This window comes from Equus quagga, chromosome 17 (assembly GCF_021613505.1).
Source record: "Equus quagga isolate Etosha38 chromosome 17, UCLA_HA_Equagga_1.0, whole genome shotgun sequence".
NCBI classification, from domain to species: Eukaryota; Metazoa; Chordata; class Mammalia; order Perissodactyla; family Equidae; genus Equus; species Equus quagga.
In genome coordinates this window covers 14,676,776-14,695,959 of record NC_060283.1, presented here as the reverse complement: position 1 = coordinate 14,695,959, position 19,184 = coordinate 14,676,776, and the positions used below count along the sequence as shown (strand labels likewise).

Genomic DNA, 19,184 nt, shown 5'->3' with positions numbered 1-19,184 from the left:
GCAAGGACTTCCGTCGCTTTGTGAGAACGTTCAGGAAGCGCTATTTAACCTTATTAAATTCTCTCTCTGCCAGCCGGGGTCATATATCCAATAAAATGACTTAGGCGGGAAAAGCGACAGCCACATCGGCCAATAAAATGTCAAATCCCATTTTCACTGCTGACCTATCGTAAAGTCCAGTCAGAGATCTAATTCCGGGTCCAGAGGCGGTGCATCCGAGACCAGGCCCAATGGAGGGAGAGGCGGTTACCTGACCAACCGACGCCGGGGAGCTGCGGGCCCGGCTCCGGCTGAAAAGATGGCGGTCCTGGCGCCTTTAATTGCTCTGGTGTATTCGGTGCCGCGACTTTCACGATGGCTGGCACGACCTTACTACCTTTTGTCAGCCCTGCTCTCGGCTGCCTTCCTACTCGTGAGGAAGCTGCCCCCGCTCTGCCACAGTCTCCCCACGCAACGCGAAGACGGCAACCCGTGTGACTTTGACTGGGTGAGCGACCCCCGCTGAGGACCCCGCGACCTTGACTGTCCCTGCCCGCGCGGGTGCATCCGGGGGCCCCGAGGTTCAGCTTTGTGAGAACACCTGAGGTTCTGAGCCTGTAGCGGACTTAACAGACCATTAGAGTGTAGGGCCTGGATCCTCTTCGAGTCTAAACCTCTGCATGTTCAATTAAGATAGGAAAACAGCGGGTTAGCCTGGACGATAGCCTGGCTCTTTCTGACTCTGGAGTCATCTTTCCATCTTACCATTCATGGTTGTCAATAGCCCTCCCCAACTCAACACATGTGCAGTGTTTTACAGTGCTGCTCGTATGTAAAGCCCGTTGAGAAGCCAGTGAGGTGAACAAGGCAAATGGTGTTCCTGTTTTATTGATGAAGAAATTGATCTCAGCGTGGTTACGCGACTTGCCCAAGGTCACACAACTAGTGAGTGACTGGGATTTGAAACCACTCTTCTGGCCATAGTACCTGCACCCTCTGTCAGCCATTTCTTAATTCAGTTCACATTTCCGGAGTGCGAGCTTTATGCTAGGCACTGTGCTGCATCCTGAGAATGCAAAAATGAATAAAATTGTTAAGCCTATTGAAAAGGAATTGTAAAAAATACATTGTAGAGAAATCTATCTCAAGCCTCTTGCTGTATTTCCTGGGTAGGAGTGGAGGGACCACTCAGAAAAATGAATTGAAGCTCTGTGCCCTCTGCTGTATGGCAGCATCTGTATTCTGAGGAAGGAGGGTCATCCTGAGTTTTTATCTTTTTTTCCAGCCCTCTCAAATGAGTCTTGACCTTTACTAGAAGCTACTTGTTTACTTTTATCCTCCATCTCTTGTTTACTCTTTAGTGCTTTGTCTGTCCTTTCCAGACAGTATTATTAATTAGCTCAAATGTTGCCCTGCTATTTTCAAAAGATCCTATTTTTATCTGATATTCTATACCACTTTAAGCAATATGGAACTCAAAAATATAAGTGGATAGTAATAAAGTTTTTTTTTTAAAGATTTTATTTTTTCCTTTTTCTCCCCAAAGCCCCCCAGTACATAGTTGTATATTCTTCGTTGTGGGTCCTTCTAGTTTTGGCATGTGGGACGCTGCCTCAGTGTGGTTTGATGAGCAGTGCCATGTCCGCGCCCAGGATTCGAACCAACAAAACACGGGGCCGCCTGCAGCGGAGTGCGCGAACTTAACCACTCAGCCACGGGGCCAGCCCCAAACATTTTAATAAATGTAGGGACCTTTTATATAATTAATTTCTCTATATACTCATCTAATAATATGCAAGATATTGGAAGTTTTATAGTTTATTATTACTCTGATAGAATTTTTTTTTTTGGTGAGGAAGGTTGGCACTGAGCTAACATCTGTTGCCAACCTTCCTCTTTTTGCTTGAGGAGGATTGTCCCTGAGCTAACATCTGTGCCCATCTTCCTCTATTTTGTATGTGGGATGCTGCTACAGTGTTGCTTGATGACCACTGTGTAGGTCTGCACCGTGGATCTGAACCCACAAACCCAGGCCCTAAAGCACAGTGGTCAAGTTTGCATGTTCCTCTTCAGCAGCCAGGGTTCACCAGTTCGGATCCTGGGTGCGGACCTATGCACCACTTGTCAACCATGCTGTGGCAAGCATCCCACGTATAAAGTAGAGGAAGATGGGCACTGATGTTAGCTCAGGGCCAGTCTTCCTCAGCAAAAAGAGGAGGATTGGTGGCAGATGTTAGCTCAGGGTTAATCTTCCTCAAAATAAATAAATAAGTTAATTAATTATCTCCATATCTGTAAGAGATACACACTGAAGTATTTATAGTGAAATGATATAACTGGAATTTGCTTTAAGTTTCCCCAGCAAAAAAAGTGAGTAGCATAGATGAAATAGAACCATTCTGGCAAAATGTTGCCATGAAGCTGAGTAAAAGGGGTTCATTAAAGTGTTATGAGGAGGAAAAATAATTTTCCTTCTACTCTTCTGAGTTTCTTGGCTGAAACGCCTGTAATAAAAGACAGACTAGACAATTAAAAGACAAATAGAAGTTTATTAACATGTATACCTCATGCATACACAGGAGATGCCCCAGGAAACATGAATAACTCTAAGGGGTGGCTTAGAACTCTACTCATGCAGCATCTTCAGCAAAGTATGATAAATTTGTGGAGAAACAACTGGACAAAGGAAAGCAGTTTTAGGCTTCCAAGGGCAACAAACTGGGGGAAACTAATGCTAGGTAAAGCCTAGTTTGCTAGGTAGATTCTTCTGGGGCAGTCTCCAGGCTGATAGGGTCTAAAGTTATCTCCCTTGATTAACTTTTGTCTTTCCTGGTAGAGAGAGTTGGAGGGATACCTTTGAAAATTTATATCCTGCTTTTAGACTAACAGAGGGAGAACAGGGAACTTTTTTTTTTGAGGAAGATTAGCCCTGAGCTAACTACTGCCAATCTTCCTCTACTTTATACGTGGGATGCCTACCTCAGCATGGCTTTTGCCAAGCAGTGCCATGTCCACACCTGGGATCCGAACTGGCGAACCCTGGGCCACCGAGAAGCAGAACATGTGAACTTAACTGCTGCGCCACTTGGCCAGCCCCGGGAACTTTTCTTGTATCTACTTCTTAATTACCTTCAGGCTCAAAATAATCCTTATGCCAAAGTGGCATATTTTGGGGTGGCATATTCTCTTACCCTCTAGTATCCTCTCTTTCCTTTTGTGTATGTTTGAAATTTCCTGTAATAAAAAGTTTAAAAACAGTGAATGAACAAGCAGAATGACCAGGGGGCCTCTGCTTCATACAGTTATTCTGGAACCCAGTCTCATTCTGTCTTCAGCCTATGGCCTTACCGTCATCCCAGCATCATCCAGCGAGCAGATGATGAAAGAAAGCTGGAATTCAAGGATACACTCCTTCTTAACTGTCTAGGGGCAGTGGCCACTCACATTCTATTCAGGAGTACTAGTCACACAGTTCTACCTAGATGCAAGGAGACTGGGAGTCTAGTTGCAGTATGCCCAAGAGGAAAAGGAAATAAGGTTTGGAGTATACATAGCCAGCTTTTGTCATAGACTCATTCTCTATCTTGAGAGAATATTCCTTGTAGTCCCATCTTTGGTCTTCTGACTGACCACAGTTCCCTTTTAAAATTCACCTTTCCACAATTGTAAATCCCAATTCTAAACCAATTTCATTCGTGAAAACGCGTCTTAATTTCTGCTCAGGTATATTTAGTAAGGTGTGTCGTCTTCCTTAACCCCCACTTTACATGTCCATTTCTTTTTTTTTTTAGATTTAATTTTTTTCCTTTTTCTCCCCAAAGCCCCCTGGTACATAGTTGTATATTCTTCGTTGTGGGTCCTTCTAGTTGTGGCATGTGGGACGCTGCCTCAGCGTGGTTTGATGAGCAATGCCATGTCTGTGCCCAAGATTTGAACCAACGAAACACTGGGCCGCCTGCAGCGGAGTGCGCGAACTTAACCACGCGGCCACGGGGCCAGCCCCTACACGTCCATTTCTAAATCTAGTCAGTTACTTTTTTTTGGAGATCAAGGCTGCAAACCTAGGTCCCTGACTCCTACCTGTAAATTGCTGTTGACCAGTTCTGTCTGCAATAATGATTTGGGTCCCTGTATTATAAACAAAAGGTATGGAAGGCTTCAGACCATCAAATGTATAGTTGCCCTTCCTCCCATGCTTTCTCTCACATGGTTTTTGCTATTCTTCATTGCAGTCTTTACTCTTTGAAATTATCTTGTTTCTTTGTCATGTTTATTGTGTGTCTCACTTGCTCATATGGAGCTTACATTCTAGAAGGTGAGAAAGAACTATAAGCCAAGGTTACCAAAAAGGGCCTTTGAGAGTTCTGAAAGGCCTCCTTCGATTCTCAAATTAAATTAAAGGTGCATGGATTTCACTGATGATTAGGTGGAGAGGAGTGACTTAAGTTAAGCAAAACCAAACAAATGGAATAAGCATATATTGTATGAATGGAATATTACTGAGCAAGTTTCCCTGGAAAAGTTTTGTTTTTCCAGGGTCATACTGAGTTGGTTGTAATATCATACAGTTTTACGCTAAATACTTTATACAACTCTTTCATACCTGTTATCTCATTTCATCCTCACAACAGCATTTTGAGAAAGATCTTGTTCAGTTGAGGAAACCAAAGCTCAGAGGTTACTCCAGTGATTTGTTGAAAGTCACCAGCCAGTTTGTGGCAGGGGTAGAACCTGAACCTAGATCTTCTGATGGTTGTCCTTCCTGCTATACCTTAGCTGTCTCCAGTTCGTTCGTTCTTGTTACTGTAACCACGGGCCCACTAGGACCAGTTTGAACTGACCTCATCTTATCAACAGAGTGATTAAGAGTTGTTTTTCAGAGGCAGTGTGCAAAAGAAGTTGCAAGTCACGTAGCCAGAACATGTGCAGAGGAGAAAATCTTGACCTGAAATGACACCGGAACCAAAGATTCCCCCCCACCATGGAACCAAAGGACTGGGACATGATTAGAACTTGAAAGTCGGATTCTTACCAGAAGCGAGGGGTCCAGTGTGTAGGAAGACCTGGTGTGAAAACCCCTTCCACACCTTACTGTAAATGTTTGAAGCTCTCCAATTGACACCTGCCCCGCCAGTGTTTCCACGTACCAGCCTGTTCTCCCTAACCTCTTATGTTTCACCCCAAACAGTGAATCGGGGAGACAGAGTTGAGAGCTTTGCCTCCTGTCTCCTTGCAGGTCGACCTTGCAATAAAGCCTTTTCTTTTCTCAAATGCTGGTGGTATAATTATTGGCTTGTTTTTATGTGCATCGGGCAGAGAAGCCCCTTTCTGTGCAGTAACATTACCATTCGCAGTTTGGATCTCTGTTGGTTTTTATTCCATATTTGGCTTCCTTGCCCACCCAAATCATCTCTATTCATGGCTCTCTTGTCACTTTGATTCTGTCCCAGAGAGAAGTAGAGATCCTGATGTTCCTCAGTGCCATTGTGATGATGAAGAACCGCAGATCCAGTAAGTTTAGCCTGCTTCTTCGTCTCTCAAGGTTAGGCCTAATGCCTCTGGAAGTGCTTTCATTGATGTTATGAGAGTCCCTCATTCCAAGCCAAGGCTGAATTTGATCTTGGACTTTTATCCCCTTCCTCCTCTCCCGTTTCAAAGTACTCCAGGAAGAGAGACAAATAATGGGATATAGGAGCGTGCAGCCCAGCCTGACCTGTGACGTCTTTGTGTTTCAGTCACTGTGGAGCAGCATATAGGCAACATCTTCATGTTTAGTAAAGTGGCCAATGCAATTCTTTTCTTCCGCCTGGATATTCGCATGGGCCTGCTTTACATCACACTCTGCATAGGTAAGGAGACTGGAAGACTTGGTTGTGGGAACCACATTCCAATCCCAAACCAGTTTCTCCATACCCTTCTTCCATATCTTGTACCTAATTAATTGTGGATGTGGCTCAGGTAATGAGAATCTACAGTGACTTTATTTAAGAGGAAGGGAATGTGTCAGTGGTCTACATATCTTTGGTGCCTGAAATCTGAGTTGGTTTGAAAGTAAGTCCCCTACCCAAGGCTTTCTATGTTTCCTCTGATGTCTTTTTTCTGTGTTTAGTGTTCCTGATGACGTGCAAGCCCCCCTTGTATATGGGCCCTGAGTATATCAAGTACTTCAATGATAAAACCATTGATGTGAGTGTCCTTCCTCCCTTCTGTTTCTTGGGGCCCTTGTGGGTTTTGTAGTTGTATTCTTTACTCACTAGCAGGAGCAACAGTGCTTCAGAATGGAAGTTGGGCACGATGGTTTATTATGGGATCTAGGGGAGAGGGGGAGCCAGGAGGGGGAATTAGATGCTAATGTCTGAACCTCCCCAGGAGCCTGTGTGATCCAGCTCACTGTTTCTTCCCTGTGTGTGGCAGGAAGAACTGGAGCGGGACAAGAGGGTCACTTGGATTGTGGAGTTCTTTGCCAATTGGTCTAATGACTGCCAATCATTTGCTCCTATCTATGCTGACCTCTCCCTCAAGTGAGTACTGTAAAGGGAGGGACGATGGAAATGGAGATGCTGTACCTTCTCTCTCATTGTTTTTGGCCCTGATTTTTGCACATTACAGTCAAAGGCGCCCCCCCCCCCCCCCCAATCTGTCTTGTTTCACTATGTTAATAATATGTTCTTCTCAGGTACAACTGTACAGGGCTAAATTTTGGGAAGGTGGACGTTGGACGCTACACTGATGTTAGTACCCGGTATGTAAGGGCCTGGGCAGGGAATCACTTTGCGTAATGTATACAGATGTGTTTACAGAATACTTTCTTGGCCCTGAAGGTACAAAGTGAGCACATCACCCCTCACCAAGCAGCTCCCTACCCTGATCCTGTTCCAAGGTGGCAAGGAGGTCATGCGGCGGCCACAGATTGACAAGAAAGGACGAGCTGTCTCTTGGACTTTCTCTGAGGTACATGAAAGAGTGGGCAAGTGGTTTGGAGAAGGGTGTGGAACAGTGGGTGGGCTTTGAAGCCCAACCTGGGTTTGATTCCTAGCTCTGCCACTTGCCCACAAGCTTTGAGGGTGGGGACTAATTATTAGAACTCATTCATGAATTCTCTCAGCAAATTTATATTATGCTTCTACCATGTGCCAGACCTGCTGGTACTGGGGAACAATTATGAGTTAAGATTTAGTCTCAAAGGCCCTTGTACCTATAGTCTGTAGACCTTAGGTTCCTTAGCAGTAAATTGGAGGCAGTAACACTCAGATCATAGGGTTGTTTTGCAGATTACATTAAATAATATAGCTATAATTGTTGGCACAGTGATTGGCACATAATAGGTACTTAGATATTAGTTGACTTTTCCAGGTACCCAAAAAAGGAGTTAGAGTAGATTTCTGTCCTTTGCTTCCTCCTTTCCTAGAGACTGTGTCTAAATACTTCTTAGTTCCTAGGCTCTGTACTCTCCCTTCCAACCTGAACCCTGATGTGTGCATCTCTTTTGCACAGGAGAATGTGATCCGAGAATTCAGCTTGAATGAGCTCTATCAACGGGCCAAGAAGCTGTCAAAGGCTGGAGATAATATCCCTGAGGAGCAGCCTGTAGTCCCAACCCCCGCTGCAGTGCCAGATGGGGAAAGCAAGAAGGAAAAATAGGATCCCTGCCCTGTCAGTGCTTCTCTCTTGTCAGTGCCAGGAATTTTTGAGGCCCTGCCCCTTCTCTAACCACAAGCCTTGCCTGCGGCCTCAGCCCTTTGTTTATGTTTTCTCTGTTTGGCTGTGCCTGGGTGGGGCAGGGCACTGCTTCTGATTTTAAAGAGGCATCATGGGAATTGACAGGCCTCCTCCAGGAAGGGCTCCACTGCTGTTGCACTAGAGGAAGGGAGAGATGTCATATGATGGAGGAGGAAATGCTTTCCCTCCAAGCTTGGGTCAGTGTGTCAGCTGCTGTCCACCACTCACACATCACCACAGTGAGGTTTCATTACTCCTCTTCGTGGACTTACACAGCCTACTTAGATACTTAGATTAAGTAAATCCTAATATAAGATGCTGGGGTACGGAGTCAGCACTAAGGTTTTTCCCTCAAGGACCCTTGCTGCTTTAGGCCCTTCTGGCTTGGTCTGTGGCCTTCATTAAAAAGTATAAGCTTAACTTTGTCACTGCTCCCAAGGAGAAACCTTTAACCACAGAGTTTTCTCATTGAAGATAGTAATGAATAATCCCCCTATTTTGTGGAGAGTGGGAGGTAGTGGGGCCTAGAGGAGAAAGTCCCTGGGTAAGATTGGGGTTTCACTTACCCTTCTACCTGCTCACCACACCCGGTTGATGGTTTTCCGTAATAAAAGAGACTGGAATTTCCTTTTGATTGTGCCTTTTTGTGTTACTCCTATATTTGAAAAGCCAGGCAACTGCAGAGGAAGTGCCCATCTTAATTTCAAAGGCCAACCTGATTAGTTTCACCACTGCGCGCTGTTGGTTCCCAGCACTGGGGAAGAGTTGGGAAAGGCTGGTTTCCCTAATCCTAGAGTTAGGTTGTGGACTTGGTTTGGGATTGGTCTGCAGGTCCCAGGGAGGAGGTTTTGGGGAGGGGCGGGGCCGTAGCACACACGGTTAGCTGGACGCGCGGTTACAGAAAAGCCATTGTGAAGCCAAGCCTGTAATCAGAGCTACGTAGTCCCCGCCCCTGCTGGGTGCGCCCCTCGTGCCCCCGCGCTATGGTTTGGTCCGGTGCTCCGTACCTCCCCCCACTTGCGTGCCGCGTAGCTGTGCCCGGAGGTCCAGCCTCTGGACCACGTGTGCGCCCAGCGCCACGCTTTCTGCCGCGAGGAGAGGTTTTGTTCCGCCAGCGGAGTTTCTGGCCTGCGGTTTGGCGCTCGGCGCGGCTCTGTCCGCTGCTCCGTGCCCGCGTCTCCACCCTGTTCCCGCCCTTGGTCGGCTCGGTTCCCCGTCGGGCTCCAGGCGCCATGGCTTCCCGCGGGAGGAAGCGGAAGGCCGAGGCGGCGGTCGCAGTGGCCGAGAAGCGAGAGAAGCTGACCAGCGGCGGCAAGGGAATGGAGGAGGTGACGGTCGTTATCGAGCATTGGTAAGGGACCGGGAGAGTCATGGGGAGGGGAGTGAGGGCGTCGCAGACCAAGGGCCGCAGTCTCTGACCTTCCCCCTCTGTCCCTAGCACGAGCTGACGCGTCTACGGGCGCAACGCCGCGGCCCTGAGCCAGGCGCTGCGCCTGGAGGCCCCCGAGCTTCCAGTGAAGGTGAACCCTGCCAAGCCCAGAAGGGGCAGCTTCGAGGTGACGCTGCTGCGCCCGGACGGCAGCAGTGAGTAGGGGCCCGGGCCTGGGGGAGGGGCGCGGGTGCTAGGCGAGGAAGCGCGGGTTTCAAACCGCGCGCACGTGATGATGTCGGAGAGATGTGGTGGGTTCCAAAGTAACTTCGCTTTACTCGGTCTTCTCCCAGGTGCGGAGCTCTGGACTGGGATTAAGAAGGGGCCCCCGCGCAAACTCAAGTTCCCTGAGCCTCAAGAGGTGGTGGAAGAGCTGAAGAAGTACCTTTCGTAGGGAGGTTTGGGCAGAAGTCCTCACGCGGAGGTTTGAAATGGGGGCGGGGGAGTGGATTAATCGTGTTTGGTTGTTTGCGTAGCAGCCCTCACTGTTACCCCTCATTTCACGCAGGAGCTACGTTTTCATAACTCTTTTCTTGCTCTCAGGATTTCCTCTATTGGGAATACTTCCTTCCCTTTTTCCTGGTAGGAAAAACTGAAACCTTCAAAAGAAAAAAATCACTGTTTCCTATCTAGTGTGCCTTTTACTAATTCCATGTTTCATTTCATGGTCTTGGAGCTAAGTCGTGGGGTACTGACGGCAATGTAAATGATTCTTTATAGAAATACAATTTGTGGCCTCTGCAGATGCAGTTACTGCCTTGGGGGTATGGACCAGTTTTTGTTAGAAAATTCATTTTCCACGTCCTTGATGGCACATGTTTTGATTCTTTGAACTGGTTGTGGATCCCACCGCTACCCTCATTTATGAGTTAAACAAAATCATTGACAAGTGTCTATTTGTATGAGTCATGACTTTCCCATTTTACTAGCAAAATTTTTTTTTAAATGGTTTATTTAATTTATTTTTTTTGAGGAAGATTAGCCCTGAGCTAACTGCTGCCAGTCCTCCTCTTTTTGATGAGGAAGACTGGCCCTGAGCTAACATCCATGCCCATCTTCCTGCACGTTATATGTGGGACGCCTACCACAGTGTGGCTTGTCAAGTGGTGCCATGTCTGCACCCGGGATCCGAACCGGCGAACCCTGGGCTGCCGAGAGGCAGAATGTGTGCACTTAACTGCTGCGCCACCAGGCCAGCCCCATACTAGCAAAGTCTTTGTGTAACTTGACATATGCTTACCCCTGCCCTCGAGTTTTTTGTTTCTAGTGTGTTCTGTTAATGGTCCCGTATGGTAACACTGCATTTCAGTACCTCACTCCTGGTCACGAGGATCTGGCTGTGGTCTTTATCCCCAGTGCTTCATACAGTGCTTTGGCATACTGTCAGGGGCTTGTTATATTGAGATGTGGGGGGAGGATGCAATTCTTGTGCTCTCTTAGAGGTTTGTGGGTTCAAGGGTGGAGGCACATCTTCCTGGGGCTTTTGTGATTGCCTGGATCCCTTTTCTAACCTTTTTCCCGCTCTTATTTTCACAGCCTTCGGTCCCTGGTGATGTTGGAGCATTTATGACGGTACATGGCCAAACATCAGTCATGTGCCTGAAGCTGTGGTTTCTTCCCCTCCAGAAATGATGGTTTGGTTGTGAGGCAACCCTGTAGTAAAGCACTGAGAAGTTCTTGGATTTGGTTTGTTTAATAAAAGTTGAAATAAAGTATTTGAGTAATAAAGTCAAACTTAATCTTAGATCTTAAGGGATGGACAAAGCCAGCCTTATGGGATTGGTCCCACTTGTATTTTTCATAGCCTAAGGTTACCAATTAACCTGGAGCTCCTAGGGTCTCTGGTAAAGCATGTGAAATATCTGTAAAAACTATGGGGAAAAGGTAATTTATTTTTTTTAAACAGTTGTATCTTTTTCAACTCACTTCTTGGAAGTGATGATGGAAGTACATCTTCCTGGCCCCTGCAGAGGTTTTCGCTAGACTTCCCATACTGGCAATGAATAAGGCACACACATTAGGTACTGGACAATGTCCTGTCACTCCCACCCACTTAATGTTCCAAGCCAGCACTGCTTCACACCTGGAATATTTTCTCTGACACGAAATTCCCATCACAGAGGGTGTTCTTCCTCAACCTTTCCTATATTAGCAGTGACTATAGGTGCCTCATAATCTGGGAAACCTGGCCTCGGCTGTTACCTATGACCCACTAGAGTTAGGGACCACTTGTTTGTCACTAATTGGAAAACAGATTACAGAGAAATAAGATGGTTTTCTACCTGTGGTACTACTGCCCAGCTCTGAAAGCCTGGGGAGGGGAGGAAGGGACATACAGAGAGCCATGGGTACACCTGCCTCTTGTGCTAAGAGGACAGGGCATATGCTAGCCTCTGTCGATACACCTTTTGCTGGTCAACAGTTCCTACCCTCCCATTGCCCCTGACCTGCCCTCCCCACTCCACTACGTTAGTATGTCTACCTCTGTTTCTGACTCTGAGGAAGGGTCGGGCCATACGGAGGGAAAACTGGTGGGCACCAGCCTCCCCTCTGATGTCCAGTCCACCACATCAATCTCTTCCTCTTCAGAGCTAGCAGGAAGTGGGCTCAACAACTCAGAGTTGCCAGACACCACCTTGCCTGCCTCTGGAGAAGGGCACAATACCTCATCCATAGTTAGGGACACTTCCAGTGGAGTCTTCACCCAGTTTGAACATGGAGGCGAGAGGTCCTCATAGGACCTTTGGGGAGGGTCACAGGAGTCAATGTGGACAAGCTTGTCTTTCTGACCATCCGGTGGCTGGGAGCTGGTGATTTCCAGCTCTGGAGTCCAAGAGCCTCCCACTGAAAGCACCTCCTCTTCACTCATCTCAGAGGGCATGACTAGGGGGCTAAGGGGTTCAACTGGTGCTTTGTTCTCAGAGGGCATGACAAGGGGGCTAAAGGGCTCAACTGGCTCTTTGCTCTCACCAACAGGTTCCTTTTCCAGTCCTGTGAGCTCCCTGGGCCAGAGTTCCATGTCTGGCAAACACCATTCTTCCCTTTCAATCCAGTTTTTTCCTGTTTCCGTCAGGTGATAACTAGGGGTCCTGCAGCCCTCAGCTTCAGGACTCTCCAGAGACCCTATGGGTGGCTCAATATCTGAGCCACAAAGCATGAAGTCAAGGATCTCCTCCAGCTCACTGGTGGCAGCAGCACTTGTGATTCGGTACTCCTCAGCTTCACAGGGTTGCCCAAGCAGGGCTGTGTCAAATGCATAGGGTTCTCTGCAGTCAATATCCAACCCAGTTTCCTTCCCTACCAGCTCTGAACTGGACCCAAACTTGGACTTCACCACCTGGTGGTCCGGGGAGCGGCTAGCCGAGAGCAGAATGTCTTGTAGCCTAGAGCAAAGGGGGGAGTCCTGACACAGACCTATTCTAGCAGATGACATTTCCTGCTCCTTAATGGAGGATGGCTGAGTCTCTGGAGGGGACTCTTCCAAGTCTCCAGGTTCTGAGGTCTGAGGGCTAACTTGAGAGTTTTTGAGGGGAGGCTCTTGCACGACTTCCCAACATGTCCCGTTGACAATCTTTCGAAGTTTCACTCTCCCAACCTGCCCCTCCTCTGCAGAGTCTGAATGAGGTGCCCTGACTTCAGGGCTCCGCTTCTTGCTCCCACCTGTCTTTCCGAGACTAGAGGGGTTTGGGGTGTTCTGTAGAGGACTACCTCTCCCTGGTTTCTGCTTGTCCTCTGGCACTTCTTTATTTATACTCTTCTGCCGCCAAAGACGCCGGCCAGGGGCTGTGGGCACTGAGCTGGGTCCACTTGAAACGCTGGAAGGCTTAGATGTACAGACATCAGGAGACAGTTTTGAGCGACTCAGCCTGATCTTTCTGGGCAATAGTCGCTCATCCACAGAGGGGTACAAGCTGGGTGGGGAAAGCGCTGTAGGACCAAGGGCAGGGTCACTCTTGTTCTCTTTAGGTCCCTGACTGTGGCTTGATGGTGAAGAGCTTTTTTCTTGTGGATTTGGGCAGGCTCTGGCCTTCCTCTTGAGCAGAAGAGTGCCAGACAAGTTCTCTGCATTCTGTCGGTTGCTCTTCTCCAGGGGCCCCTCCTCCTTCCCTGAGGACTTCAATCTCACAGCCCCAAGGGGACTGGGAGTTTGGGTAACAGGCAGTGGAGTTCGAGGGCGGCGGCTGGATGCCACCACCCTGGCAGAGATTGGTGCGGCACTTGGAGGTTGTAAGCACTCCCGGTTCAGTCTTCGGCCCTGAGGAGCCTTGACCAACTTCCCACCCTCTAACTGAAGGGATTCTAGCTCAGATACACGGAGCTGACGGGCAGCAGAAAGCACATCCTGGGCTTCTTCTCGAGAAACTTCCATCTCTGAGGTATACAGGAAGTCCACCAGCTTCCTGAGTGTCCTGATCTTCAGGCCCCCCAGCTCCAGCACCACCTTCCGGCCCTGGGCTGGCCTCTCTCGCTCCAGGCGCTCTGTGAAGAATGGGCTGCAGGCTGACAGGATGCAGCAGTGGGCTGGGACTGCCTCACCTGGAGGGAGACACAAACACTTTGTTATCTCATGCAGACTAGCATGTTCATGGGCTAAGCAGAGAGATTACTAGCCAAATGTACTGGCCCTTCTCTCAATTTCCCTCCACGGAAGTTCAAGTAGAGAAATTTGTTCCTTCTACCTGCCTGGAATCTTCTGCCATTACGTACCTAACTCATTTTTTATCCTGGAAAATCAAGTTTAGACATTACTTCTTTCAGAAAGCCTTCCCCCATCCCACCCCAAGTCTAAAATTAGGCGTTCCTGGGCACAGAGAGATACTCCATAGCTATCATAGCACTTAGCTATCTATAATGTCACTGTCTATCTCCTTCACTAAACTGAAGCTCTGTGAGCAGAGACCCTGTCTGTCTTTCTCACTGAGGTATACTCGCTGCTTGACACAAAGGAGGGAGGCTGAATAAATTTTTTTGACTCACATGAGAGTTTAAAAAATTTTATAGAAGCTTCTTATGGTCTAATAGAGAATGAGCTCTGGATGTGGACAATCAGGGTTCAATTCTCTCCTGACCTTTAGGCACTGCCTGCTAGGCAGTGGTCTGTCCTATGCCACCTTTTTCTCACTTTATGCCACTATGCCCCTTCTCACTTCCTGGGCAATCTAGGTCTCTCTCCTGGCTTCAATTACCAAAGACTTGCTGATGACTCCCAGATCCTACCTCTGCCCAGATCTCTTTCCTGACATTAAATATGCCAAAGCCTGTATGTCTATATGGATGTCCCACAAGTACCTCCAACGCAACCTTTCTAGAAAAAGTACCCATCATTCCCCACCCGCAAAAACTTCCCCTATTTCTTACTTCAAAATAAGGTACCACATTCACCTAGCTGCCCAAGCCTGAAAACTGGAAGTCATCTTTGATTCTTCCTTCTCCCTTACCCTCTGTACCTAATCAAATTTTAAAAAAGCTAATACTTCTTGAGTCCTTATTATGTACCAGGTACTGTTCTAAGGGTTTTACCAGTATTAATTAATCTTCACTGCAACCCTGTGAAGTAGCTGTTATTACAGATAAGTAAACTATAGCATAATTAAGTAACATGCCCACAGTTATGTGGTAAATAGCAGGGACAAGATTTTAACCCAGGGAGTCTGGCTGCAGTCTGTGCTCTTAACTGCAGCAAGTTTTATAAATTTTCCTTAATAGCTTATAAACCATACATTTCTCTCTGTTCTCAAAGCCTTTGTTCAGGCCACCGTTCCCTCTTTCCTGGATTCCAAAACAGCCTCTTATTTGGGCTCAATAACAATCCAATCACTCTTCTCATGTATCCCAAGTGCTGTTTGTAAAGCAGGTATCTGATCATGACCTTCCTCTTACAACCTTTAAATACCTTAAATTGCTGCTAATTTCTCTAGCCATATCTCCAGTCAACACACTTCTTGTAGTCTGTGCTCTAGCCGTAATGAACCACTCACAAATCCCTGGCCACATCTCTAAATCTCTGTACATGCTGTTCTCTCTGTTTGTGAAAATCTTTCCACACTTTCTCCTACTTCTGTTTGTCCTTCAGATCTCAGCTAAGGCGTTTTTTCCTCCAAGAAATCTCCCTAACCCTGTCCCTCAACCTCCTCAGGTCTATGAAAGATGCTCCTCTCTCAGCCTATACTTACCCCAATATGTTATTTATTATACTTCATAGTTACTTGAATGCACTGGTTATTTGCATGTCTCCTCCTTACATGATTTCCTTATAGGGAGGGACTTTATCTTCATAGATACTGAATGCCCATGCTAGTACAGTGTACAAGCAACTGATACTTTTTTATTTTGAATAAAGGAATGAATCCCAACTCAGAATTTACTAAGAGAACCAACAGGCAAGTCACTTAACTCTCCAGGCTTCAATTCATTCATCTGTAGAACTGGTACCATATAACATTACTTATCTCCCAAGGCTGTTATGAGACTCAAATGAGACACTATACTATACTGTTTTACTCTGCAAACTGTAGAGTGCTACACAACGTTGGTTGTCAAAATCTTTTTTATAAATGAAGAAACTGAGCTCCAGAGAGATGAAATCATTTGTCCACTTGTCATGTAGCCCCCAAGTAACAAAGCTAGGACTTAAATCAGGTCCTCTGACTCCTAGTCTTGGGCCTTTTACATTATACCAGGCTCTACCTCATGATGATTTAACATTTTAAGTGTAAAGAGAAGGGGTGGAAATAAGCTATATATTTTTAAGTCTAACAACAAACAACAAAAACCATCAATTTGAAGACAAGAAAAAAATTAAGCAACAGCTTGGAAAAAAAATGGGAAAACATGTAAAAGTATCATCTGAAATTTATATTGTGCTTAGTACATTAAAAGCACTCTTCAAAGTGCTTTACATATGTTAACTCAATCTTCACAACCACCCCAATACCATATTATTATCCATGTTTTATAGAATTTCTACGCTTACAAAACTTCACAATTAGTTTCATTTTTTTAAGAGAAAAAGAGCATAGTCTCATTTTCACTCTTGAAAACAGTAAGTGTCCTAGAACCAAACAGCTCTTTACCAAATAGCTTACAGCACTCAAAGGCGATGATAACACTTTTCCTGGGTCTGTCCTCTACCCCCAATCCTAAACTCGTTTTATCTTATTCTATGGTGTTTTCAACTAGTCCCCACATCTCTTACCTTCTGCCTGCAGAAGGACATCACAGAACACACCACTCTGTTGCTGGTGATGAAGCTGCAAAAAAGCTAACCGGAGGAACCGGGGATTCCTGTACAGGATTTTGGGACTGGCGGGAGAGCACATACTGGTCCCTTAACAAACCTTCTATGTTTTCTCAGATCAGATTCCTGTGGATGAGATAATACATTTCAGAAGCATGGTGATACCTAATTGGTTTTTTGCCTTTGAAATAAATTTTAAAAGTGAGAGATAATAGCATGAGTTGAGAAACCGTAAGCCCAGAAATTATGCCAAGGATATCTCAAGAAAGAATATCATAGTGATTACATGTGGGAGCTCAGAGAGAAACCTACATTTGAATCTCAGCTATATTTATTAGTATAGCTGTATAATCTCAGGCAGATGACCTAACTTTTCCGAGTCTCACTTTTCCCATCTATGAAAAGGGAATAATAACAGCACTTACCTAGCAGGGCTGTTTTAAAGATTAAATGAGTCAGTGCAGGTAAAATTGCTTAGCACTGTGAGTGCCTGGCACATAATAAATATCCCTCCCAATATGGTAGCTGTTATTATTATCCTTAAACCTTCCTCACTCAACATCTCAACTGTTAAGACTCAACTCCCACAGTGCTGACTACTCATATTCTTCCTGAGCACCACACTTCCAAGTTCCATGGGTATAATCCTCGATTTAATACTTTTAAGGAGTGAGCATAAAATGATCCCCAGAAAGTCGTACACATCTTTTCTCTTAGCTCACTATCACACTAACCAGCAGAGGGTGCACCGTAAAGAAAAGAAGCTGCTGGACTGGGTGGGAAGGTCTCTCACAGAAATAAGGTCCTTGCCACCCTTGCTTCAGATACTCTTGACCAAAGCAAGCCTGATTTGGCCTGGAAATTGGCAAAGAATTTAGCTTTCAGGTTTGTCACTCTGGTTAATTGCCTGGCTAACCATGCAGCAAGGATCATTAAGCATTCTACCCCTCCCCAAAGAAGCTGGATATTCGGACTTCAGGCTTACTACATTTACGGCTTTTTGCACCGAAACCCCCAGACTCACTGCACAGCTGACGTTCCTTTCCTGCATGCACTTTTCTGTCAGGTGGCACTGAGAATGCAAAGAGTTCACGCCAAACTATCAAGGGAAAAAAAAGAGCAGAAAGGAAAATTAAGAAAGGGAAGGCTCACTGCTAATCCCTGTCTGTGGGTGGAGGATGGCAGATGTTGCAAGGGCCCAAACTTAGGGCCTGGGGAAGCTTCCCAATCCCCCCAGCCTTGCCCCTAGATCCAACCTGCAATAGTCCTGCAGTAGGAGCTGCTCCTGCCGTCCTCTCTGTGTGTGGGTCCTCTGTCCAGCCCGCCTTGCTTCCTCCCAATGTCCGGCCTCTCACGGGGAGGATTAGCAAAGAAAGCAGCACAGGTGGGTCAACGGCCTGAGGGTTCCTCGCCCCGTTCAGAACCAAGGGGAGCGGGGTTGGCGGAGAAAGCAAGGCTTCAGGGAAGGCCCTGCAAAGTTGGGCGCCCCGCACGCTCCAGACGCCCCGGCCCAACTCCTTTGAAGAGAGACCTCTCAGCGCGAAGGTTTCTGGGAATGGAGCGTGCGGATCCCGGAGGCCCGAATTCAGGGCTCACCTTCACCGCCACCTCTGGCCGCACGGGCTTTGCAGCCACCCCCTGGCGCCCTGGCACCGCCGCGGGCCCCGGTGCCCTTATGCACTGGCAGCTGGTGGCACTGAGGGCCGGAGACCACGCGGCCCGCGCCACACACCTCGCGCCGCCGTCCTCGCGCTAGGCGTCGCGGGGCCCGACGTCCTTCCCCCTCCCCCACCCTCGGGCCGACGTCTGCCGGAATACGTCATCCCCATTGGCCGAAGGCTCCTCGGAGAGCCAATCACAGGAGGAGGAGCGCTTTGGGCGGGAGGCTAAGTCTCGAGGGACTTGAGGGTTGAGGGAAGAGAGTCGGCTGCCGCGAGAGGTAGGGGAAGGGCCAGCTTGGGAGGAATTCTTAGGGAAGCCGGGCTTCTCGTTCGGCGCTCCATGAAAAGTCGCCGAAAAGAGGGGCTGGACGCTGCCAGAGGGCAGGCTCCCAGGCCATTGAAGGACACTTCCGGCCTCCCTTTGAAGACGTTGCAAATGGCCTCACTGCAGGTTTAAGGCAGGAAAAAGCCTCTGGATGGCTCTGCTCACACCTTGACCCCACATCTCTAATCTGGGTGTCTCCCAACGCAGCGGTGTTCTGGAACAAGGTCATTGGCTAGTTTCTGAATTCACGTTTTTCACAGATACCACTTCAGCCCCAAATCTCGGAGAACTGGTGGCCAAGGGAGTTGCAGAACTTCCGGTCTGGAGTGGTCTCTGATGTCCTTCCAGAGCTGATTGATTTAGCGCACTTCCTGAGTGGAAACAGCTGGTGTCAGGGATGATATTAAAAATTGCATGATCTCAAGATTAAACATTTGGGGAGAATGCTAACCCATGTTATAAATCTGGACAGCGGTTCTTTCCCTTGTGTGTATTAGGACCCGGTCCTGGCTTTGGTCAGATGTCCCCCTGATGTCCAGCTCTGAACGACAAAGCCGTTGATGACAAAATGTGGTGAATTAAAATGGAGCAGCCCCTCTGAGACCAACTGGAGGCAGAAAGGTAAGATGCCTGAGAGAAAGGGAACCTGCAAAGGGACAAAACTAGAGGGGTGAGTAGTATAGTACGCTCAAATATGTCCTACTGATATCTAATACTTTTGCAAAAAGGGTTTGAGGTGGTTGGCTGAAATATTGGGTGGCGGGGGGGAATTTCCAAGTCAGGTAATATTTTCCCTACTTTGAGGTCTCTGCTCTTAAAATGGAAAAAGAAGCA

General features: G+C 47.3%; 3 protein-coding genes across 3 annotated transcripts; 2 read left to right on the top strand and 1 right to left on the bottom strand.

Annotated features, from left to right (window-relative positions):
* The first annotated feature begins 221 nt into the window (after positions 1–221).
* Positions 222–8,325, top strand: TMX2 (thioredoxin related transmembrane protein 2). The gene is made up of 8 exons (XM_046644116.1): positions 222–487; positions 5,430–5,490; positions 5,715–5,828; positions 6,089–6,165; positions 6,394–6,500; positions 6,656–6,721; positions 6,801–6,930; positions 7,474–8,325. The coding sequence occupies exons 1-8, from the start codon at positions 299–301 to the stop codon at positions 7,618–7,620; spliced, it is 891 nt and encodes a 296-aa protein (XP_046500072.1). The 5' UTR covers positions 222–298; the 3' UTR covers positions 7,621–8,325.
* A 341-nt stretch (positions 8,326–8,666) lies between these two features.
* SELENOH (selenoprotein H) lies at positions 8,667–10,842 on the top strand. The gene is made up of 4 exons (XM_046644118.1): positions 8,667–9,049; positions 9,137–9,282; positions 9,421–9,551; positions 10,664–10,842. Exons 1-3 carry the CDS (start codon positions 8,682–8,684, stop codon positions 9,519–9,521), a joined length of 615 nt encoding a protein of 204 aa, XP_046500074.1. The 5' UTR covers positions 8,667–8,681; the 3' UTR covers positions 9,522–9,551; positions 10,664–10,842.
* Positions 10,843–10,946: 104 nt separating this feature from the next.
* Positions 10,947–17,829, bottom strand: BTBD18 (BTB domain containing 18). Its single transcript, XM_046644111.1, has 4 exons — positions 17,621–17,829; positions 17,389–17,463; positions 16,323–16,490; positions 10,947–13,663 (listed from the first exon to the last, which is right to left on the bottom strand). The coding sequence occupies exons 3-4, from the start codon at positions 16,444–16,446 to the stop codon at positions 11,592–11,594; spliced, it is 2,196 nt and encodes a 731-aa protein (XP_046500067.1). The 5' UTR covers positions 16,447–16,490; positions 17,389–17,463; positions 17,621–17,829; the 3' UTR covers positions 10,947–11,591.
* Between the last annotated feature and the right edge of the window lie 1,355 nt (positions 17,830–19,184).